The sequence below is a fragment of the Microcaecilia unicolor genome, chromosome 2, assembly GCF_901765095.1.
Source record: "Microcaecilia unicolor chromosome 2, aMicUni1.1, whole genome shotgun sequence".
In the NCBI taxonomy this organism is placed as follows: Eukaryota; Metazoa; Chordata; class Amphibia; order Gymnophiona; family Siphonopidae; genus Microcaecilia; species Microcaecilia unicolor.
In genome coordinates, this window is record NC_044032.1 from 622,302,453 (window position 1) to 622,327,813 (window position 25,361).

The following is a 25,361-nucleotide window of genomic DNA, read 5'->3' on the forward strand; positions in this document are numbered from 1 at the left end:
AAAGAGTTAGGCAGTTGTTTTGTTTTTGTTACATTTGTACCCCCGCACTTTCCCACTCATGGCAGGCTCAATGCGGCTTACATGGGGCAATGGAGGGTTAAGTGACTTGCCCAGAGTCACAAGGAGCTGCCTGTGCCTGAAGTGGGAATCGAACTCAGTTCCTCAATTCCCCAGGACCAAAGTCCACCACCCTAAACACTAGGCCACTCCTCCACTCCAGTTAAGAGGTCTCCATTCAGAGCCAGCATTGAGGTCTGCAACTAGGGTCCTTGGCCCCCAATCCATAGAGGGCACACAAGCCTGCCAAAGCTGTAGGAGACATGATGGCCTTGTGACAGGCTTTCTGCCCGTAGTCTCAACATATGTATCAGCAGCTTTTATTACTGCTGCTTTAATATTATTTTTATAAATAGCGCCACGCCTCTTCGCTTCCTGACAGAATAGGATGAAAGGGCGGTGTGAAGCTATGTAGAAATAATATGAAATCAACAGAACTGTAGGGCTTACAAGGTAAGAAGGAGGCAATGTGTGTTAATCTCAAAACAAGAAACAGAACATCTATTTATATTGGTGTGATCTACAGACCTCCTTCACAAGCAGAAGAACCAAGCAGAGATTTAATTGCAGACATTCACAAAAATTGCTGTGAAAGGAGAGGTGCTATTGCTAGGTGACTTCAGTCTGCCAGCTGTTGATTAGGACATCCCAGCTGCAGTGTAATATAGAAACAGGGAGATCCTGGATTCTCTGCTAAGAGGGCTCATCATATACCCAAATGGCTTTCTATGTACTATCCCCCGGATTCTAAAAATGGTGAGTTATGCGCACAAATGTTGACACGTGTTCAATTTGTACATGCAACGTAATTGATTAATGAGCCAATCAGCGCTGATAATTGGGCAATAACAAGCAATTATCAGAACTAATTGGCAATAATCAGAGTATACCCTTGCATTTATTATTATTATTATTTATTCTTTATTGCATTTGTATCCCACATTTTCCCACCTCTTTGCAGGCTCAATGTGGCTTACAATACATCATGAATAGTGGAGATATATGAGAAGTAAACATCAATCCAAGTCAGCTGTTAAATTTTTACCATCTAAGGGGAGTATGGGAAATAGGTGTACAGAGCATGCTACATTATTTCTCATGGACCTAGTAATGATAAATTTTATTTTATGTTTAAATTCTTTTTATTTAAACAGGAAATAGGACAAAACAAGCAACCAAGGTACAAAATTTTCAACAGGGTGAACTGTAAAACCCTAACAAAAGGACCTAAAAAACCCTCCTCCTCCCCCCTGACAGCCCAACAGCCCGCCGCCCACCTTCCTCCCCCCCCCAAAAAAAAAACTATTAAAATGACAGTCCAGGTGTCCCACCAGAAGCTACTTAAATAGAAAGATTAAGCACTCTACTATGAGCTCTGTGGGTTAAGGTGTTCCAAAAATATTCCCAAATTCTCTGAAAGCAACGACCAGCAGGTGAGTTGATATCGTGAGTGTTCAATCTCTGCATCTCTAAAAGATGAACCATATGCTGGCGCCACAAAGGCAAGGTTGGCGGGTCAGAAGATAATCAAAGATTAAGAATCATCCATTTTGCCATTAAAACAGTACGGGCAAGAAAGCCCAGAAGACCTGGCGAAAAAGGACAATCCAAACCATACACACCAAGCAAGATCTCCAGGACACAGTAAGTTTGTTCCAGCATCCTGAATCCTGTTCCCGTCCAGCTGGTTTGAGTGTCCTGAACCTTGTTCCAGCATCCTGAACCCTGTTCCCGTCCAGCTTGTTTGAGTATCCTGAACCCTGTTACAGCATCCTGAATCCTGTTCCTGCTAAGCCAAGTCCATCCCAGCATCTGGTTCCAGCCAAGCCAAGCTTGTTAGTCCAGTCCTGCTTGGGAGGCTTTGCCTCCTGCTGCCGCTCAACGACAATAGGCCAAGGGTCCACGTTGTTCCAGAGTTCATGACTGTTTGTTTAAAGCCTGGGATCGTGACAGCTGGTGGACAGCCTGAATACAAATAATGGACTTTGCATGTTATTAATTTGATAAATTGTGATAATAATGATAGTGGTATCTACTGATACCAGGTGGGGAGTGTTCTGTCCTCTGACAGCCTTGCGCTAGTTTATAATGTGATTCTGAAATGTGTATAATGCTTTTACTGTTAATCTCATTTCTAAGGACTTTCACTGCTGCAGTTTCCTCTGCAAAGATATGTGAGCAAGGCATTGTGGGTAATGTAGTTCACAGGCAATGCAACCACACTTGTCTGTCTGTATAAGAATGGTTACCATCAGTTGTGAGGCTGCTCAGACCTCTTTTCTCTCTCAGCCAAGCTTGGCTCCTGTCTCTGCTATCATTTCCTGTTCAGTCTTACTATCTCTATCCTGAGAGGTCAGCCAGGTATGACCTTTCCTTCCAATCGAGAGCCATCCTCTAGGACCACCCCTTGCTACCCAATGGCAGGCTCTGTCCCCACTGGTCTCTATCTGCTCCTCCCTGAGCCTATGTGAGGCTTCAACATCTCTTTGTCCCTTCAGCCATGAGGCATTTCACCATCTTGCTAGAGACATGGGGCATGCACCATCGTGCCCCAGACAGTTCTGTCCTGCTGAAACTCCCTGCAACGAACTTGGTTTTTTACCTTGAAAATATCTCCTCCCTAATGAGATATTGCACATTCCAGTCACCCAGCTTTGAACCACTTCTATCTGCTTAACTATTTCTCACCTGCAATAAAGCTACCTCTCCTCAGATCTCCACCTCCAACAGCTCTCAGATTACAGAGTCTCTGTGCCCTGGAACAGCACTTCTGGACATCTGGCTGTGAGTAAATTTTCTGTGATTTATTCAAATAAAAGAGACTTCAGAAAAATAATAGAGACTTCAGGTGTGATTGGTGTGCCAAGGTTATACATCAAGATATCATAGACTTTAGAGTAACGAGTCTATGAGAGTCTTGAATAAATTGGGCTTTGCTACTTTCCATGCATGCCTTGGGAGCGTCAGCTCGGGCTTTGCTACTTTACTAGCTGGTAGCATCGGCTCAGGCCTTGCTACTTTATGTACACTTTGCTGCAGCCAGTATTGAGAGGCACAATTAGGCTGCTTCTGTTTGATTCCCCTATACAGCTAGGCTGTTCTACTTTACCTTATGTTTTTTGTTTGCCTTGCTTCAGCTAGGTTAGACTCTATAGCTAGGCTGTCTGTTTTCCTTTCTGTGCCATTTGGCTACCCTTTTAGCCTTGTGTTTTTTGCTACTAATAAAGCTGCCTAGGTTCATCTCCACTTGTGGTCCAGTCCAGTTCTTGGGAGCACTCTTAGTTCTGAGGGGACTCGGTCTACACAGAGGTGGTTGGGTGATTCTCATGCTGCCACCTCTGGGCCAAGGGCTCACAAATGTCACAACACTAAAGGAAGTTATATGGAAATACTTTTAGTACAAACAGGAGGGAATACTTTTTCACTCAATAGTTAAGCTCTGCAACTTGTTGACAAGAGGATGCAGTATCAGTGGTTAGTATATCTGGGTTTAAGAAAGGTTTGGACAAGTTCCAGGAGGAAAAGTCCATAGACTGCTATTGAGATAGACATGGGGAAAGCCACTACTTGCCCCTGGGATCAGTAGCATGAATGTTGCTACTATTTGAGATTCTGTCAGGTACTTGTGACCTGAATTGGCCACTGCTGGAAGCAGGATACTGGGCTAAATGGACCATTGGTCCATTGCTTCCAACAGTGGCCAATCCAAGTCACAAGCACCTGGCAAAAACCCAAATAGTAGCAACATTCCATGCTACCAATCCCAGGACAAGCAGTGGCTTCCCCCATATCTTTCTCAATAGCAGACTATGGAATTTTCCTCTAGGAACTTGTCTAAACCTTTTTTTAAACCCAGGTGTGCTAACCACTGTTACCACTTCCTCCGGCAGCGAGTTCCAGAGCTTAACTTTCTTTGAGTGAAAAAATATTTCCTCCTATTTGTTTTAAAAGTATTTCCATGTAATTTCATTGAGTGTCCCCTGATCTTTGTACTTTTTGAAAGAGTGAAAAATTCATTCACTTTTACCCATTCTACACCACTCAGGATTTTATAGACCTCAATCATATCTCCCCTCAACTGTCTGTTTTCCAAGCTAAAGAGCCCTAACCTCTTTAGCCTTTCCTCAAATGAGAGGAGTTCCATCTTCTTTATCATTTTGGTCACTCTGCTTTGAACATTTTCTAATTCTGCTATATCTTTTTTTTTTTTTAAGATAAAATGACCAGAATTGAATGCAATACTCAAGGTGAGGTTGCACCATGGAGTGATACAGAGGCATTATAGTACTCTTGGTCTTATTTTGCATTCAATTCAATTCAAATTAGGTCTCGTATACCATTAAAATCCCCTTTCCAGGGTTCAGTGCAGTTTATATCAATTAAGATACTTAACTAATAACATTGCAACAGAGATCAAGCCTATGAGTAGTAGGGGAAATAGAGAATCATAGACAGCTGCCTATCCGCCTTATTTTCGAAAGAGAAAGACGCCCATATTTTGACCCAAATCAGGAGACGGGCATCTTTCTCCAGTGGGCGCCCAAATCGGTATAATCAAACGCCCATTTTGGGCGTCTTCAACTGCACTCCGTTGCGGAAACGGCCAAAGTTGACGGGGCGTGTCGGAGGCGTGGTGAAGGCGGGACTGGGGCGTGTTTATTGGCCGAGGAGAGATGGGCGTCCTCGGCCGATAATTAAAAAAAGAAAGGCGTTTTTAGAGCGAATTTGGGTCACTTTTTTTGGACCCTTTTTTTTCACGAATAAGTCCCAAAAAAGTGCCCTAAATGACCAGATGACCACCGGAGGGAATCGGGGATGACCATCCCTGACTCCCCCAGTGGTCACTTATCCCCTCCCACCAAAAAAAAACAACTTAAAAAAAAAAATTTCCAGCCTGTATGCCAGCCTCAAATGTCATACCCAGCTCCATCACAGCAGTATGCAGGTCCCTGGAGCAGTTCTAGTGGGTGCATGCACTTCAGGCAGGCAGACCCAGGCCCATCCCCCCCTACCTGTTACACTTGTGGTGGTAAATGGGAGCCCTCCAAACCGCCCCCAAAACCCACTGTACCCACATCTAGGTGCCCCCCTTCAGCCATAAGTTCTATGGTAATGGTGTACAGTTGTGGGGAGTGGGTTTTGGGGGGGGATTTGGGGGGCTCAGGAACAAAGGGAAGGGAGCTATGGACTTCAGAGGTAGTTAACTTTTTTTTAATTGTTACAAGTGCCCCCTAGGGTGCCCGGTTGGTGTCCTGGCATTCGAGGTGGACCAGTGCACTACGAATCCTGGCCCCTCCCACGACCCAATGCCTTGGATTTGTTCGTTTTTGAGCTGGGCGCCTTCAGTTTCCATTATCGCTGAAAAACGAAACCCCCCCCAGCTCAAATCCGCACAAATCCGATGCATTTGGCTGGCACAAACCGTATTATCGGAAAAAAGATGGACGCCCATTTTTTCCGAAAATACGGTTTCTCCCACCCCTTCACGTACCCGTTCTCAGAGATAGACGCCCATGGAGATGGGCGTTCGCGTTTGATTATGCCCCTCCACGTGTATCTCAGGAAGTTGTTCTGAGGTTGATAGGCCTTGGGAAGAAATAGGTTTTTAACTTCTTCCTGAAACTAAGGTAGTTGCCAGTCCTAATGTCAATAGGGAGAGAGGTCCCTAGAAGAGGGAAAAGAGAGCTAAACTTTTTCAGAAATCTGAATCCCTTGTGAGGCAGAAAGGATAGGAACAATTTATCTTTAAGTCTATTGGGTCGGGCCAGATCTAATGGTGAAATAGTAATCGGCAGCATGGTTGTGATACCATATAGAATGTGAAAGACAATACCAGCAGCTTTGAACTTGACTCTTTCAGCTGTGGGGAGTCAACGCAATTTAACCATGTGTGATGATACACTGTTGTATCTATTTAATTTGATAGTTATTCTTGCTGCAGTGTTCTGTATTCTTTGCAGCTTGTTCAGATATTGAGACTTAACACCAAAGAAAAGGATGTTGCAGTAGTCAAGATGTGGCAAGATCACCATTGGAACCAGCACTGTGAACGCCTTCTGGAATGTTTATTTATTTAAATTTTGATATACTGCCCATACAATAAAAGTTGGCCAAAGCGGTTAACAATACTATATAATAATTCTCACCTCCAACGTTCTATGCTTGGGACCTTGGCTCCCTGGCTGCAAGTGGTCTGCGAGGCAGACACGCACGGACGTCACTGACGTCAACACAGCTGATTCCAAGGCAAGGGGAGGAGTTTCCCTACTCCTCCTACTGCCTCGGAATCAGCTGTCACCCCCCCCCCCCGCGCTATGGCCCCCTCGAAACCCACCCCCTCCCGCGAACCTGTCGATCCCTCCCCCCACCGGAACGCCAAAAACTGCCGCCGCCGTTGTTGTGCTACCTTCCCTTCCCTTCCCGTAGGTTGTTCAATCATCTTCTTAGAAAGTTTAACTCCGTGCGTGTCTGACGTCAACACAGCTGATTCCAAGGCAAGGGGAGGAGTTTCCCTACTCCTCCTACTGCCTCGGAATCAGCTGTCACCCCCCCCCCCCCCGCGCTATGGCCCCCTCGAAACCCACCCCCTCCCGCGAACCTGTCGATCCCCCCCCCCCCGCCGGAACGCCGAAAACTGCCGCCGCCATTATTGTGCTACCTTCCCTTCCCTTCCCGTAGGTTGTTCAATCATCTTCTTAGAAAGTTTAACTCCGTGCGTGTCTGACGTCAGACGCACGGAGTTAAACTTTCTCAGAAGATGATTGAACAACCTACGGGAAGGGAAGGTAGCACAACAACGGCGGCGGTGGCGGCAGTTTTCGGCGCTCCGGGGTGGGGGGGATCGACAGGTTCGCGGGAGGGGGTGGGTTCGAGAGGGCCGTAGCACGGGGGGGGGGGGGGAATTGCCTGCATAAGGCCCGTTTCCTTGCCTACAGAAATGGGCCTTTTTTACTAGTAAATAATATAGCACATTAAAACACATTAAAAGACAAGGAAACATAGAAACATGATGGCATAACCTTAAGCATTACCATAATGTATTCTTCTTCACCATGTATGTATACACATGGTATAAATATATACTATGATCTGTCCCATATATATCATATTCCATGTACTTAACCATGTATGTATGTACCTTAACGCAAGTCCATCTGTACTTCTGTTACCCGGAAATGGCAACCGCCATTACGGCAAATGTAAGCCACATTGAGCCTGCAAATTGGTGGGAAAATGTGGGATACAAATGCTACAAATAAATAAATAAATAAAATAAATAAAATATAAAGGCCATATGACCCATCCAGTCTGCCCATCCTCTGTAACCCCTAATTCTTCTTGTTCCTAAGCGATCCCACATGCCTTATCCCATGCCTTTTAAAATTCTGGAACAGTCCTAGACTCCACCACCTCCACCGGGAGGTCATTCCATGCCTCCACCACCCCCTCTCTGTGAAATAGTACTTCCTTAGGTTACTCCTAAGCCTAATCCCTCTTAACTTTGTCATATCCCTCCTCATTCCAGAGCTCTCCTTCATTTGAAAAAGGCTCTCTTCCTGTACATAAATGCCCTTGAGATATTTAAACGTTTCTAACATGTCTCCTCTCTCCCAGCATATACATGTTGAGGTTCATAAGCCTGTCCCTATAATTTTTGCATTTAAGACCGCTTACTAATTTCATAGCCGCCCTCTGGACCGACTCCATCCTGTTTATATCTTTCTGTAGGTGCGGTCTCCAGAACTGCACGCAGTACTCCAAATGGGGCCTCACTAGAGACTTATACAATGGCACTATCACCTCCTTTTTCCTGCTGGTCATGCCTCTCTTTATGCACCCTAGCATCCTTCTGGCTTTGACCATTGCTTTTTCTACCTGTTTGGAAGCTTTAAGGCCATCAGACACAATCACCCCCAAGTCCCGCTCTTCCTTCGTACACTGAAGCACTTCACCCCCCTATACTGTACCGTTCCCTCGGATTCTTGCAACCCAAGTGCATGACCCTGCATTTTTTGGGATTAAACCTTAGTTGCCAAATATCGGTCTATTCCTCCAGCTTCGCTAGGTCCTTCCTCCTGTCATTCACACCCTCCAGGGTATCCTCCCTGTTGCAGAGTTTAGTATCATCCGCCAAGAGGCAAACCTTACCAGATAGCCCTTCCGCAATGTAGCTCACAAAGACGTTAAAAAGAGCCGGCCCTAGGACCGATCCCTGTGGTACTCCACTGACGACATCCTTTTCTTCAGAGCAAGCTCCATTTACCACTACCCTCTGTCTCTTACCATTCAACCAATTTTTAACCCAATCAGTTACTCTAGGTCCCATACCGAAGGCACTCAATTTATTTATCAGTCGCCTGTGCGGAACCGTGTCAAAGGCTTTGATGAAATCCAAGTATACCACATCAAGCGCCCCTCCCACATCCAACTGTCCACTGTCTATAGGAAGGGAGCAGAAGACAAAAGAGCAGATCATTGATGGATGTATACAAACTTTATTAGTCAACTTGCATATAAAATAATGCCCAACACAGGCCGTGTTTTGCCCAGCAGGGCTGCGTCAGGGACTACAAAATTAAAAGTAAAAAATAAATAAATTAACAAATATAGAAAATACTAAAAGCAAAACCAACCAAAGGTGCTATAATACCATATAAATACAATAATACCATGACATAAAAATAAAACATAGAGAAACAACTAATTACTATAGGGATTTTAGACAGCCTTTGATGATTAAATAAGAAACATACAAAATAAATATCAAACAAATAGTATCAAAGCCAACTTATGTATATAATATAGATAAATATATACCCAACTAATAAAATTATAAAATAATATAGGTTAATAGATATCCAACTAATGAAATTATAAATATATAAGTAATGATTACAATTAAATATTTCTTAAGTACATATAAAAATTAATAGATAAAACAGTGTTTTATCCATGTATTTTTATATTTAATTGTAATCATTATTTATATATTTATAATTTCATTAGTTGGATATCTTTTAATCTGTATTATTTTATAATTTTATTAGTCAGATGTATATTTATTTATCTATATTATATACATAAGTTGGCTTTGATACTATTTGTTTGATATTTATTATGTATGTTTCTTATTTTATTTATTTATTTATTTATTTATTTATTTATTTATTAGGATTTATTTACCGCCTTTTTGAAGGAATTCACTCAAGGCGGTGTACAGTAAGAATAGATCAAACATGAGCAATAGGCAATTACAGCAGTAAAAATATTCAAGTAACAATACAAAATATGGCATGCTATACTACTTGCAATGACAACACAATACTTAATAGAACATTATAATTGATAGTGAAGGGTAAGGCAAAGTTGTAACATATAGATGAGTAAGAAAGTAGGAAGAATTTGAAAGTAAGGTGACTGATTTGAAGAAAGTTGCACATGAGGTCAGAGAGATGGTTAAATATTATCTCAGTTAGGCTAGGAGTGGATAAACATGTCCCGCTGCAGTATGTGCAGACCGAGTCAATCCTTGTGTGTGTGAGTGAGACTGACAAGTTAGTTACTTCTTCTATTAAAGGCTTGGTTGAAGAGCCAAGCTTCCACCTGCTTCCTGAAGTAGAGATAGTCTTGTGTTAAGCAGAGCCTTTCAGGCAGTGCATTCTAGAGTGTGGGGGATACTCCAGAGAAGGCTTGCTTGCGGGTATCACATCGTGTAATGTCTTTTGGAGAGGGTGTAGTTAGTGAAAGTCCTTGGGAGGACCTTAGTGTCCTTGGCGGTGTGTGGAGGATTATCCTATTCTTCAGATACTTGGGTCCATTTCCTTTCAGGGCCTTGAAGATCAGACATACAATTTTAAATTTAGCCCTTTATTGTACTGGTAGCCAATGAAGTTTTTGCAAAAATGGTGTCATGTGGTCACGTCGCTTGCAACCTTCTATGAGTCTTGCTGCTGCATTCTGAATCAACTTGAGCTGGTGCAGGCCCTTTGTAGTCAGACCATTGTATAGTGCATTGCAGAAATCCAGTCTTGATGTTACCATGGCATGCACAACTGGGATAAGATTTACCTTCTCGATGTAAGGAGAGAGGCAGCGTAGCTGTCGCAAATAGTAGAAGCAGCTCTTGAAGGTTGCTTGCATTTGGAGAATCAGAGTAAGTGTTGAATCTAACTTTATTCCAAGGTTCATAACTTGTGATTTGAGGGGGAGTTCATACTTCCCAAAAGGGATTTTGATGTCAGGTATGTATCTACTTGTGTTAGGGACCCAGAGAAGCTTGGTTTTACTTGGGTTCAGGCAAGGTTTGTTGTGTTTAGCCCATTCTTGAATTGATTTTAGACAAGTAATCAGTTTATTCAAGGCTGTAGGTAAGTTCGGTTCAATGGGTATGAGTAGATGCACATCATCCGCATAGATGTAGAACTGAGTGTCCATTGACCGAATCAGCTCAGCTAGTGGCTTGAGGTAGATATTGAACAGAATAGGTGACAGTATCGATCCTTGTGGTACCCCGCAGGTCAGTGTCCATGGTGGTGATGAGTTGCTGCCAAACATTATGGATTGTTGCCTGTCTGATAGGTAGGATGAACCAAGCAAGTACTGTTCCATTGATACCTGTTTCTGTCAGTCATGCTAGCAAGATATCATGATCCACAGTGTCAAAAGCTGCTGAGAAATCTAGCAGTACTAACGTCGAGGCGAATCCCATGTCTCGGTTTCTGTGAAGATCATCTAGCAGGGGTACGAGGACCGTTTCTGTTCCATAACTGGGTCTGAATCCAGATTGTCATGGATCTAGCCAGTTACTCTTTTCTAGCCATTCATTAAGTTGAACACAGACTGCTTGTTCTATGAGTTTCCCTAGAAACGGGATGTTGGCTACTGGCCTGTAACTTTCAAATTTGACCTGGTCAAGGTTGTTTTTCTTCACCAGAGGGTGAACCACTGCCCTTTTTAATGCTGTTGGTAGTTGCCCATCAGAAAGAGAGGTGTTCACAATTTTTGTGGCGCCTTCTATAAGGCCCATACTTGCCTGCTGCACTATCTTTGATGGGCAGGGATCGAGGGAGCAGGTAGTTGGTCAAAGGTCTCTTAGGAGTTTGTCAAGGCTCTCCTCTTTCATTAGGTTAAAAGTGTTCCATCTGTCTCTGTTAGGAGGGGGCGAGTTTGTGCACCCTTGGTTGACTGGTTGAGCACTGGGTGGGATTGCCTGTAAATCCTGGTGCAGACTTTTAATTTTGTTGGCAAAGTATGCAGCAAAATCATTGCAGATCAGTTTAGACTGGGCAGGCTGGTTTTGTTGTGGGGGTTGCAGTAGGCTGTTTACTATACTGAACAGCTGCTTGGTTGAATTGGCAGCCTGTGCAATGCATTGAGAGAAATACTGTTTTTTGGTTGCTGTTAAGGCTTGGCGGTACTTTGCCATGTGCTTGCTGCAGTTTAGCCTGTCTTCATCCAGGTGAGATTTGCGCCATCTCCTTTCCAGTTTTCGTCCTTCATGTTTAAGGATCCGAAGTTCTGGAGAAAACCAAAGTGAGCATTTGTGAGTGGGGCATAAGACCTTTCTTAGCGGTGCTGTTTTCTCTAAGGTCTTGGCTAAGTGTGTGTTCCAGATGTCAACTTGTTCTGACACTGTTGTCTTTTCATCTACATGTGGATAGTCCAAGGCCTCTAGGAAATTCTCAGCGATCAGCTTTTTTTTTTGTCTTTGATCTCCTTCCAAACTCTGGGAGGTGCCATTTGTTTCAGGTGGTCACTTAGGGAGAATTTAATTAGAAAATGGTCTGTCCATGATAGGTGTGTTATTTCAATACTGTTATCCCAGAATTCTGGGATATCCACCCCTTTGTAGAATACCAGGTCTAGTATGTGACCCTTTTCGTGAGTTGGAGAATTGATCACCTGTGTAAATCCTAGTGCTGTCATCGTGTCCAGAAAGGCAGCTGTGGTGGTATCTGGGGTTTTGATGTGTAGCTTGACGTCTCCCATGATCACAAACCTAGGGTAATTCAGGGTCACTTGAGTAATCAGGTCTAGGAGTTCTTGCATAGATAATGTGTTGTTTCAAGGTGCTCTGTATACCATGAGCAGCCAGATTGGCTTCTCCTCTTCAAGCCGGTGGTGGGAGGTGGGGCTGGTGGTTGGGAGGCGGGGCTAGTGCTGGGCAGAATTCTACGATCTGTGCCCTGAAAATGGCAGATACAAATCAAGGTAAGGTATACACAAAAAGTAGCACATATGAGTTTATCTTGTTGGGCAGACTGGATGGACCGTGCAGGTCTTTTTCTGCCATCATCTACTATGTTACTATGTAAGTTGTATTAAAAGAGATTCTGATCCATGTAGCTGGGGGATGGATATTCTGCGCAGTTTGGTTGTGTCCCGAATCAAGACTGCTACCCCTCCACCCTGTCTTCCTGGTCTTGGTTGATGTTGGATGTTGAAACTTGTTAGGCATAGTTCAGCCAGTGGTAAACCCCCACTTTCATCTAGCCAAGTTTCACTTATTCCTAGAATGTCAAGATGCTGTTCATTATTTAATCATCAAAGGCTGTCTAACATCCCTATAGTAATCAGTTGTTTCTCTATGTTTTATTTTTATGTCATGGTATTATAGCACCTTTGGTTGTTTTTCCTTTTAGTATTTTCTATAGTTGTTAATTTATTTTTATAGCCCCTGACACAGCCCTGCTGGGCGAAACATGGCCTGTGTCGGGCATTATTTTATATTCAAGTTGACTAATACAGTTTGTGTACATCCATCACTGATCTGCTCTTTTGTCTTCCGTTTTGGAGTTTGAGGATCATCTACCTTGTTTCTATAGGAAGGGAGCAGACACAAGCTTCAGGTAGGAGTAGAGAGATTGTGGATGCTTTCCAAAGTGCTCTGCTCAGACAAATTGTGACAGAACCCACGAGGGAGGGAGCGACGTTGGATCTGGTGCTCACAAATGGGAATAGTGTGTCAAACGTCAGAGTGGGTGCACACCTGGAAAGCAGTGACCATCAAACGGTTTGGTTTGATATGACGGCTGAAATGGAGGGCGGCCACTGTAAACTCAAAGTCCTGGATTTCAAGCGTGCTGACTTTAGTAAAATGGGGGAATACCTGAGGAAGGAGCTGATGGGCTGGGAGGACGTACAAGAAGTGGAAGGACAGTGGTCCAGGCTGAAAGAAGTAATAAATAGGGCCACAGACCTTTATGTAAGGAGAGTAAATAAAAGCAAGAGAAAAAGGAAACCGATATGGTTCTCCAAGCAAGTGGCTGAGAAAATAAAGGCTAAAGAGTTGGCATTCCAGAAATATAGAAAATCTCAAGAGGAGGAACACGGGGAGGAATACCGGATGAAACTGAAAGAAGCCAAGAGAGAGGTACGTCTGGCAAAGGCGCAAGCGGAAGAACAAATGGCTAGAAATGTAAGAAGGGGAGACAAAAACTTCTTCAGGTATATTAGTGAAAGGAGAAAGACTAAAAACGGAATTGTGAGACTAAAAGATACAGCGAAACGCTATGTAGAAAATGATGAAGAAAAAGCCAATTTGCTTAATAGATACTTTTGTTCTGTTTTCACTGAAGAAAATCCTGGAGAAGGACCGCGAGGGACTGGCAAAAGTACACCTGAGAATGGAGTGGATAGAGCACCGTTCACGGAAGACAGTGTGTATCAGCAACTTGGAAAGCTAAAGGTGGACAAAGCCATGGGACCGGATGGGATCCACCCCAGGATTAAGGGAGCTCAGAGAGGTTCTGGCGGGTCCTCTTAAAGATTTGTTTAATAAATCCTTGGAGACGGGAGAGGTTCCAAGGGACTGGAGAACGGCGGAGGTGGTCCCTCTTCACAAAAGTGGTGACAGGGAAGAAGCTGGAAACTACAGGCCGGTAAGCCTCACTTCGGTTATTGGAAAAGTAATGGAAGCGATGCTGAAGGAAAGGATAGTGAATTTCCTGGAAGCAAATAAGTTGCAAGATCCGAGGCAACATGGTTTCACCAAAGGGAAACCGTGCCAAACGAATCTCATTGAATTCTTTGACTGGGTGACAGGAGAATTAAATCAAGGACGTGCTATGGACGTAATCTATTTAGATTTCAGCAAAGCTTTTCACACGGTTCCCCACAGGAGGCTCTTGAATAAACTGGATGGGCTGAAGATAGGACCCGAAGTGGTGAACTGGATTAGGAACTGGTTGACGGACAGACGCCAGAGGGTGGTGGTGAATGGAGTTCGCTCGAAGGAGGGAAAGGTGAGTAGTGGAGTGCCTCAGGGATCGGTGCTGGGGCCGATTCTGTTCAATATATTTGTGAGTGACATTGCCGAAGGGTTACAAGGTAAAGTTTGCCTTTTTGCGGATGACACCAAGATTTGCAACAGAGTGGACACCCCGGAGGGAGTGGAAAACATGAAAAAAGATCTGAAGAAGCTAGAAGAATGGTCTAACGTTTGGCAATTAAAATTCAATGCGAAGAAATGCAAAGTGATGCACTTAGGGAGTAGAAATCCAAGGGAGACGTATGTGTTAGGCGGGGAGAGTCTGATTAGCACGGACGGGGAGAGGGATCTTGGGGTGATAGTATCTGAGGACCTGAAGGCGACGAAACAGTGCGACAAGGCGGTGGCTGTAGCTAGAAGATTGCTAGGCTGTATAGGGAGAGGTGTGACCAGCAGAAGAAAGGAGGTTTTAATGCCCCTGTATAAGACGTTGGTGAGGCCCCACCTGGAGTATTGTGTTCAGTTTTGGAGGCTGTACCTTGCGAAGGATGTCAAAAAAATGGAAGCGGTGCAAAGAAAAGCTACGAGAATGGTATGGGATTTGCGTTCCAAGACGTATGAAGAGAGACTTGCTGACCTGAATATGTATACCCTGGAGGAAAGGAGGAACAGGGGTGATATGATACAGACGTTTAAATATTTGAAAGGTATTAATCCGCAAACGAATCTTTTCCGGAGATGGGAAGGTGGTAGAACGAGAGGACATGAAATGAGATTGAAGGGGGGCAGACTCAGGAAAGATGTCAGGAAGTATTTTTTCACGGAGAGGGTGGTAGACGCTTGGAATGCCCTCCCGCAGGAGGTGGTGGAGATGAAAACGGTAACGGAATTCAAACATGCGTGGGATATGCATAAAGGAATCCTGTGCAGAAGGAATGGATCCTCAGAAGCTTAGCTAAAATTGGGTGGCGGAGCAGGTGGGGGGGAAGAGGGGTTGTTGGTTCGGAGGCGAGAATAGGGGAGGGCAGACTTATATGGTCTGTGCCAGAGCCGGTGATGGGAGGCGGGACAGGTGGTTGGGAGGCGGGAAAAACTGCTGGGCAGACTTGTACGGTCTGTGCCCTGAGAAAGACAGGTACAAATCAAGGTAAGGCATACACATGAGTTTATCTTGGGCAGACTGGATGGACCATGCAGGTCTTTTTCTGCCGTCATCTACTATGTTACTATGGAAACTATGTAGAACCAAAATGCCCCCAGGGCTGCAGATAAGAGGAATGACAAACCAGACTTTTAAGGTGGTGGGGCTGTTAAACCAAAAGCTAATTTAATAATGGGGTTTTAATAGACTTTTGAATCTGGAGAATGAAGACTCAGCTCTTATTGAAGGTGGGAGATCATTCCAGGATTTGAGTGCAAGAAAGAAAAAGGCATGGAATGTTGCTACTCCTTGGGATTCTGGAATGGTTCTACTCTTTGGGATTCTGGAATGTTGCCACTCTGAGATTCTGCACGGAATGTTGCTACTATTTGGGGTTCTGGAGTGTTGCTACTCTTTGGGATTCTGGAATGTTGCCACTCTGAGATTCTACACGGAATGTTGCTGCTATTTGGGGTTCTGCCAGGTACTTGTGACTTGGATTGGCTGCTGTTGGAAGCAGGATACTGGGCTAGATGGACCATTGGTCTGACCCAGTGTGGTTATTCTTATGTTCTTACAATTCTGTAAACTGCACATGCAAATTTGTGCGCTAAACATAAATTTGGGCATGCAAGTTTGTAGAACTAGGGGAATAGGCCCTCAGTGGTCAGAGCAGGAGAGTACAATCAGGGGTTAGCCTGCAGTAGATCATGGGAAAGGGTAGCAGGACTCCTCCTGGCAGTACGTTTGTTTGATCACTGAGGCCCAGATGCACAAAACTTTAACAACCCTTTAACGACCATTTTTCGAAGAAATCACCAACCGTTTCATGTACTAAAGCCCATTTTTCGAGGACCGTAGCAGCTAATGAAAATGGAATGCAGATGAGCAATCAGTGTAGAAACCCTTTTCAAATGACATGCACTAACCTTTTCCGATTGGTTTAACGAAGGAAAACGCTGAGAAATCTAACGACAGGTCTGTACCTGTCGTTAGGGCTCTCCGGCTAAAAACTGTAATGTGAAACTCAAAAAAGAACCAATTGCAGCGAAGAAGATACGCGAGACGCGCTGTGATTGTAGCTGTATCGTAGCCTGTTTTGCTTTTAATAAAGCTTATAGAAAACGTGTCATAACCACGTTAATACAGCGCGTGCACTGCAGAAGGAGGAAAAGACGTTAAAAACTGTTAAATGGGATGAACAGCAGAATTTTTGCTAACAACATTTCACATTTACAGATTGAAAATCTCAATCTCAGGAAAAGCTGCGTGAAATCAACTCCACTAGTACTCGGCAGGAACCTGTGATTAAAAAAAAACAGTGCGGCGACTTGATTCTTTTACACTGTCGACGCACGCCTATGACATCACAGGCGTGCGACAGCCACGCCTACAACACACGCTTTCCGAATGGACCAGTGCGCATGTGTTCCGTACGCCGCTACGGCACATTAGCGAAACTTTCGGGAATCAGGGTTTGCAATACCACACCAAACTTTTTGGGGCTGTGTTTTTGGAGCATGCTTCGTTATTTGAGATTCGGTAAAGGTTTTTACGTTTCTGATTTTTTTACGTTTGCTTGATGCATCTACCCCTGAATGGGTAAAATTAAAACAAAGAATCCTGTTCCAGCTATCCCTATGAGCTTGTGTTGCAGGACGTGTATCATTTAGTCCAAACAAAACACCTGTCAACATTTAACCAGCCACCATCCTAACAATACCTAGCAAGGGAGATGTTGTGTCAGTGCAATGCTAAATGCGGCAGAGTTTGGAAACTGCAATGATGTAAAATGAAATGATAACTTCCAGAGAATGATGGGCAATTGAAGACAAATGTTTTTGCTGCCTTTCACTTGTATCTATTTTTTAGTCGGACTTCTTAAAGAAAAGAGTTACGCTGTAGAAAAGAACTGCGCTTGGAAGTATTTAATTTTCTGGTGTGGTGGCAGCAGGGTTTCAGAGCTTACAGCCTTGGGGGAAAAAAAGTTTTATCCAAATGCCCACAAGTGAAAAAAAGAAAGCACCTTTTGCTCACCAGCTTTAGCTTTACAGCTGTGGTGAAAGTCAGTCCCCACATACTTTTCTCCCTCCTTCATGTCTTTGAAGAAAGGTGTGTGATTTGTGCAGTAATGAAAGTCTGTATCAGTTCAAGAAAAACTGTTACCCAGGGCCCATAATGCAGGCTGGAGTTGCTTCAGGGGATGGCAGCATACATTACAGGAAGAGAAAGCAAGGGGATACTTCTTGGAGCCTTGCTTGTGAGGTGTGTGTTGCAGAAAGGTAAAAAAAGAACCCCCCCCCCCCCCCCCACCACCACCACCACCACACACATACACACTTTTCTCCTCAAAGTACTACTACTACTACTACTATTTAGCATTTCTATAGCGCTACAAGGCGTACGCAGCGCTGCACAAACATAGAAGAAAGACAGTCCCTGCTCAAAGAGCTTACAATCTAATAGACAAAAAATAAAGTAAGCAAACCAAATCAATTAATGTGTACAGGAAGGAGGAGAGGAGGGTAGGTGGAGGCGAGTGGTTACAAGTGGTTACGAGTCAAAAACAATGTTAAAGAGGTGGGCTTTCAGTCTAGATTTAAAGGTGGCCAAGGATGGGGCAAGACGTAGGGGCTCAGGAAGTTTATTCCAGGCGTAGGGTGCAGCGAGACAGAAGGCGCGAAGTCTGGAGTTGGCAGTAGTGCAGAAGGGAACAGATAAGAAGGAGCGGAGTGCACGGGAAGGGGTGTAGGGAAGGACGAGTGTGGAGAGATACTGGGGAGCAGCAGAGTGAGTACATTTATAGGTTAGTAGTGGATTCACTTAGGGCCCTCAAATGCTGCAAACAGGTCAGGTTTTCAGAATATCACTAATGAAAATACATGCAGGCTACCTCCATTGTATGCAAATCTATCTCCATTGTATTCTTTGGGGATAAAACTCCACCCATTTGTGTCCCTGGAAGACTGAAAATGATCACCACTGCCTTAAAGGGATTTATTGAACAGTGCCATTTGACAGTACATTGCATCACTGTGTCCAAACAGAATTTTACACACACTTTGAATGTTGCACTAAGAAAGCCATTAGAAGAATGAATCATTTGTCAACACATTTTATTGGCTGGATCAGAAACTTTAGTTGATTGGAGATGCATATAATATTTCAGTTTTAAATAGTTTTCATTGATGCATTTTGCCATGTAAACCATCAGAGTAAGCAAAATAAATATATTTTCTGGCCATAAAGTCTGGCAATATAACAAAAGAAAATGCACTTTTTTTTTAATGACATGAATACATTGTTAATATAATAAGTTGGACGGAAGTTAAGTTTCTCATGGTCATTCCTTAATCTATAGCTTGAAACACACCCCGTGTTCCTTAAAAACATATGGTTTCACTCTTTCTTCTTCATAATTCACCTAAAGTACAGTAAAAGAGAAAGGCATCTATTCATAAAAAGCAAAGTGTAGGAAAGAACTTTTTTTTTAAATTCGGCAAGAAATGGATGGATCGTTTGAAGGATGACAGCTCCCTTGCTGTCATTTTGCAGCGTGTCAAGGGCAGCCCCAGGAGCCCGTGGCACTTTCTCTCCCCCCCCCCCCCCCCTCCGCCTCGTGCCTATGACTCCGGTCTCTGTTCTCCAGCCAGTCCCTGCGTGTCTGTGTTCATGTGTGTGTGTGTGTGTGTGTGTGCGTGCGTGTGTGTGTGTCTCTGAGTGTCTGTGCTCTCTGCTGCCACCGCTGCCCTTTGATCCCTGCCTTTAGTGTTAGGGGCTTGGAGACATAGAGAGAGAAAGCAGCCGTCGACACACCGCAGCGCCAGCCTTCCTTATTTATATCCGACATCCAGAACACACCAACACACACACACACCTATTAGATCCATTTCCATTGAAGAAGACTAGAAGGGGAGAGAGAGGGGCACAGCCAGGTGCAGCGACCAAAGCTCCCTGACACCGGGAACCAAGACAGCGGCTCCGATCCATTGCAAACACCCACACACACACAAACAAACACTCACGCACCCAGACGACAAAACCGGGGGCTGCTGCCCGGCTCCCCGATCCCATTTGATCTCGTATTAACCGAGAAGGAGAATGTGAATAAAACAGGGGGAAAATGCCCAGGAGGAAGCAGGAGCAACCCAAACGCCTGCCTTCACGTAAGTGCCAGGCTGCTGCTGTTATTTGTCTGTTCTTTTCTGGTTTTGCTTTTTTTTTTTTTCCCCCGTCGCTCTCTCTCCCTCTGCAGTTTGCTCCGTCTTGTCTGCATTAGTTTAGGGTTACAGAGGTGAAACTGACAAAGACACAGCCTGGGTTATTCCTCTTTTAGGTCTGAGCTAGGCAGCCATGTTGGTGATGAAGAGCCTTGTGCCTTTTTTTTGGCCCCCCTTCCCCCCCCCCTTTTCCTCTCTTCCACCTTTCTTTCGTCCTTTTGCATGGTCTCTTTGCTGGGGGGTGGTGAAGGTTGTGTGTGTGTGGGGGGGGGGGGGGGGGGTTGCGGTCAAAGTCACTGCCGCCGGATCGATCGAGGTCTGTCTCCGGGGCTTTTAAAGGTTGCAGCCAGCAAACACTGACTCCCCCCCCCCCCCCCCTCCACCTTCCCCTGCCCGCCCCCGCCTGCAGCTCGTCGTCCTCGGAATGGGGGGGGGCAGAACCGGGCAGCGGGGGCAGATGGCAGGCAGAGGAGGGCTGGGGGGGGGGGAGGGTGACAGGGAAAGGCAGAAGGGGAGGAGCGGGGCTCTCGGCCGCAGGGAAGTGAAGGGTCACCCGGATCAGGCTCCGGTGCCTGAGCCCTGGAGCACAGTCTGGGACTGAGGAGCCAGAGCATCGCAGCCAGCTGCTTCCCCCACTCCTCCTTTTCTTGCAGAACAGTTAACTTTTCTCTTTCTCCTTCTTTCCCCCCCCCCCCCCTCCCCACCCCCCTTTATTTTCTTCCCTTGCTTATAAGGGAACTGAAGTGCATGCGGGAGAAAGCTCTAAATCCACCCCAAGCAGCCTGTGTTTAGGGCTGATTATTTTGTGGAGGAAGAGGTCAGGGGGGGATATTGCTCCCTGCAGCCCTGCCTGTCCTCCTCAGGACGTTTTTTGCTAACCCCTCCCGGTTCAGCCGAGGTTCACTCGTGTCCCTGCCCAGCTGCCTATGTGTCAAAGCCATGGATGATGGTCACCTGAAGTTCACAAGGCTCTTTTATTTTGTCTTTCCGGAGCGCTCGGCTGCAGACGAAGTGCGATCGATAGCAAATATATCTATGTAGATAGCAAGACGTGGGGCGGGCCAGGCCGGGGGCAGGAGCTGCTTGGTGGTGGTGGTGTTTTTCCCTCGACCCGGCTGGAGGATTGGTTTGTTTGTTTTTTTCCCAAATGTGCAGAGGAGAGATTTCCAGTGATTATCTCTGGCTTTCTCTTCCCTCCCCCCCCCCTGGTTAAGCCATAGCCACGGCACAGGGTTTTTTTTGCTGTGCTTTTCTAGGTTTGCCCCTGTGCAGCTCTTTCACCGTCTGTCCACTAGAGGATCTGAGTGGGGGGGAAAAAATAGTCTAGTCCAAAGTGGGTTTAGTAAAGTGCAGAGAGATCTGCGTTTGCAGATTGCTGTTTCAGTGCAGCTCAGAGATGAGTAGATTATTTTACACACTTTTTTTTTCTTTATTTTCATTTTGTTTGTATAAGTATGGAAGCAAAACTTCTGAAGTCAGTGCCTTTCTGTAAGCCGGCCTGTAATCTGCCGTTCGTGCGTGTCTGTGTTGTGACATGGAAAGTGGAGAATGAATGACACTAAGGAATGCCAGACATGGCCAATGTTAACATAGGGAACTGAGAGACCGCCCTTTCTGAGATGCTCCCATTTCCCCTTTCTCTGCCCTATCCCCCCCCCCCCCCCCCCCCCATCCAGACATAACATCAAAACTGTAGCCAGTTAACAATTTAATACCAATAAATACACTGAACTACATGGAAATTAATCGGCCACAGCTTTGTTTATTGTAAAACAGAACAAAACATCAATAGTGAAATCATGCATAAAACACCTAAGCTGAATGTAGAAACAATGGCATATTATTATTATTTATTGCATTTGTATCCCACATTTTCCCACCTCTTTGCAGGCTCAATGTGGCTTACAATACCTCATAACAGAACTTCAACCCAAACTCATCGGAGCTGCCCGCCATAACAGCTAAATAGGTAGCCCAGACACTTGTGTCAACCACTGTTCTCCCTAAACTGAGCAGGAGTCCTCCATCTACAGACCTGCCAGTGGGTGGTGCTGTTTCACTACCACATTTTCAGTAGTGAAGGACAGGCAAACTCTACAGGACTCCAGGGAACCTGCCTGGCCCTTGCAACTGAAAGCACCGCTCCCCCCCCCCCCCCCCCCCCCCCACACACACACACTTCCCGGCAGCAGTGTAGTTGGAGGACTGAATTCAGCTCAGCTTGGAGGGAATGTGGTGTGAACTGAGTTACTCCCCACTGCTCAAAGCTAAAGCTTAGGGAGCTGGTAAGAACCTTCTTGCCAAATTGCCAGGTTGAATGACCCACCGATTCCGCCTTAATTTTCACTTCCCAGTGAAAGCTAAGGCTCTGAATTTAAATCCCTCCTGATAGAGTCAAAAGAGCTTGGGTGACCACTCTGTGGTTTCATAAACATCATTTCATAACAAGCCAAACTAATATTGGACAGGTGCATACTGTTGCGGCCACGTAGACCAAACACAAGCCACACCTGTCCAATCATAAACAGCCCAGAACACCGCAGCCCGTCTTATTTTTGGAAAACCCAAATACGAAAGTGCAAAACACCTAAGAGAGAAACTACACTGGCTCCCGCTCAAGGAACGAATTGAGTTCAAGATCTGCACGACCGTATACAAAATCATTCACGCAGAGGCCCCAATCTACATGCTGAACCCAATAGACTTACCACCCAGAAATGCCAGAAGATCAGCCCGTAAGTTCCTCAACTTGAACTTCCCCAGCTGTAAAGGAACCAAATACAAACAGGCATACGCTACTACCTTTGCGTAGAAAAGCACACAGCTATGGAACGCACTACCCAAGACCCTGAAAACCACGGACAACTTAACCAACTTTCGCAAAACTTTGAAGACATTTCTCTTCAACAAAGCCTACAAAAATAATCCTTGATGAATTAAACTACAAATCTTTGAAGACATTTCTCTTCAACATAGCCTACAAAAACAATCCTGATGAATCAAACTACTCCGTACATCACCCAAACGCTCTAAAACACTTCGACATGACCTTACCCATTACCTTCTAATTAATTCCTCTTTTACTTCCAATTCATTACCGACTGTATCTAACACTATGTAACGATCATACCAAATTAACACCCTGTAAGCCACATTGAGCCTGCAAAAAGGTGGGATAATGTGGGGTACAAATGCAATAAATAAATAAATAAATGTTTGATGTGCAGTCCACCCCTCGCCAACATCCGCAGCCCTGTTTGTCTATTCACTTTAACTAACCCTCCTCGTCCATCTTTTATCACACTGAGAACACGGCTGAGGATAATGTGCAACCCAAAAAGTTTTGCAGTTGGAAACTATTATAAAGAATAAAATTACAGAACACATAGACAAATTTGGTTTAATGGGACAGAGACAGCATGGATTCAGCCAAGGGAAGTCTTGTCTCACCAATTTTGCTTCATTTCTTTGAAGGTGGGAATAAACGTGGGTAAAGGTGAGCCGGTTGGTGCAGTGTGTCTAGGTTTTCAGAAAGCTTTTGATAAAGTCCCTCATGAGAGACTCCTGAGAAAATTGAAAAGCCATGGGATAGGAGGCAATGTTCTGTTGTGGATTAGGAATTGGTTATTGGACAGAAAACAGAGGGCAGGGTTAAATGGTCATTTCTCTCAGTGGAGAAGGGTGAGTAGTGGATCTGTACTGGGACCAGTGCTATTTAACATATTCATTAATGATCTGGAAATCAGAATGACAAGTGAGGAGATTAAATTTACAGATGACACAGAACTATTCAAAGTTGTTAAAAACACATGCAGATTGCGAAAAATTGCAGGAAGGCCTTAGGAAATTTGAAGATTTGGCATCCAGGTGGCAGATGAAATTTAATATGGACAAATGCAAAGTGATGCACATTGGAAAGAATAATCCGATTCATAGTTGCCTGATGCTAGGGTTCACCTTAGGAGTCTGCACCCAAGAAAAAGATATAGTTGACATTGTAGACAACAGAAACGTAGCCAGACCTGGTTTTTTTTTTTGGGGGGGGGGGTTGGCACATTTTGCTGTGCCTCCCCGTGTCTCTCTGCCCCCCCCACTGCAACCCCATATACCTGGGTTGGTGGGGGTCCCCAAACCCGCAAGCCTTCCTCCAGCGCTGTTCGCTGCCACCTCACCTGCCCTGATTCTCTCTGTGATACGCATGCTCGTTTTTAATGAAATTGAGCATGTGCAAAGCCTCGGTCATTCTCAGTTTAACTAAAATGGAGAATGCACGTGGGGAAGCAGGGCAGGCAGCATGGCGGCAGTGGCATCCCTAGGCTGGCTGACACCTGAGGTGGATCGCCAATGCGCCCCCCCCCCCCCAGCGAAATTACACCCCCCCCCCAGGTGCAGCGCGACCCCCCCGGGTGCATTTTCACCTGCTGGCCGAGGGTGCCGCGTGCCTGTCGGCTCCGAGTCCGCTCGTTCCCTGCTGCTCCCTCTGCCCCGGAACAGGAAGTAACCTGTTCCGCGCAGAGGGAGCAGCAGGGAGGGAACGAGCGGACTCGGAGCCAACAGGCACGTGGCACCCCCCCCCCCAGCAGCGTGCAACTGGGGCGGACCGCCCCCCCCCCCCTTGGTACGCCACTGCATGGCGGCAAACAGGGCTGGAGGAAGACTTCTGCTGGCAGAGCTTGGGGATCCCTCCAGTCAAACTAGCAGACCTTGGAGGGCTGAAGCCAATTTGGGGGGGACCCAGGCCCCCAAGGCTCCTGTGGCTACACCACTGGTAGACAATGCGCAGAAATCTTCCGCCCAGTGTGCGGCAGCAGCCAAAAAAGCAAACAATGCTAGGAATTATTAGGAAAGAGACGGAAAATAAAACGAAGATATTATAATGCCTCTGAATCGCTTCATGCTACAACCTCACCTTGAGTATCGTGTGCAATTCTGGTTACCATATTGCAAAAAATATATATAGCAGAATTAGAAAAGGTTCAAGGAAGGGCGACCTAAATGATAAAGGGAATGGAACTCCTCTCATATGAGGAAAGACCGAAGAGGTTAGGGCTCTTCAGTTTGGAAAAGAAACGGCTGAAGCCAAGGATATGATTGAGGTCTAGAAAATCCTCAGTGCTGTAGAATGGGTAAAAGTGAATCAATGTTTTACTCTTTCAAAAAGTACAAATACCAGGGGACCCTCAATGAAGTTACATGGAAATACTTTTAAAACAAATAGGAGGAAATATTTTTCATTCAATGAATAGTTAAGCTCTGGAACTTGTCAGAGGATGTGGTAACAATGGTTAGCATATCTGGGTTTAAAAAAGGTTCCTGGAGGGAAAGTCCATAGTCTGTTATTGGGATAGACATGGAGGAAGCCATTGCTTGCCCTGCGATTGGTGGCATGAGATCTTGCTACTACAGTACAGTCTCGATTATCTGATGTATATGGGACTGACCCATTGTTGAATAAGTGAAGAGTTGGATTATATGGAAAATACTGCATAAACCTCTCAAACAACGCATAAACAAAGGCATAAAGTTCCCGATTTTCAAAAATTGTTCTAAAACAGAGATTTTTAATAGAAATAATTGCGATGACATCAACTGGGAGTCATTCAGATATGTCGGATGGTCGGATTAGTGAAGTTCAGATGATTGAGACTGTACTGCATTTGGGATTCTGCCAGATACTTGTGACCTGGATTGGGCACTGTTGGAAGCAGGATCCTGGGCTAGATGGACTATCAAT

The 25,361-nt window shown here is 45.1% G+C and overlaps 1 protein-coding gene across 1 annotated transcript in view; it reads left to right on the top strand.

Annotated features, from left to right (window-relative positions):
• Window positions 1–19,519: 19,519 nt before the first annotated feature.
• Window positions 19,520–25,361, top strand: part of ZNF827 (zinc finger protein 827) — a 230,581-nt gene continuing 224,739 nt past the window's right edge. Inside the window, exon 1 of the mRNA XM_030191673.1 lies at window positions 19,520–19,573. Within this exon, the coding sequence (XP_030047533.1) occupies window positions 19,531–19,573 (43 nt within the window). The 5' untranslated portion in view covers window positions 19,520–19,530. The remainder of the gene's footprint in view (window positions 19,574–25,361) is intronic.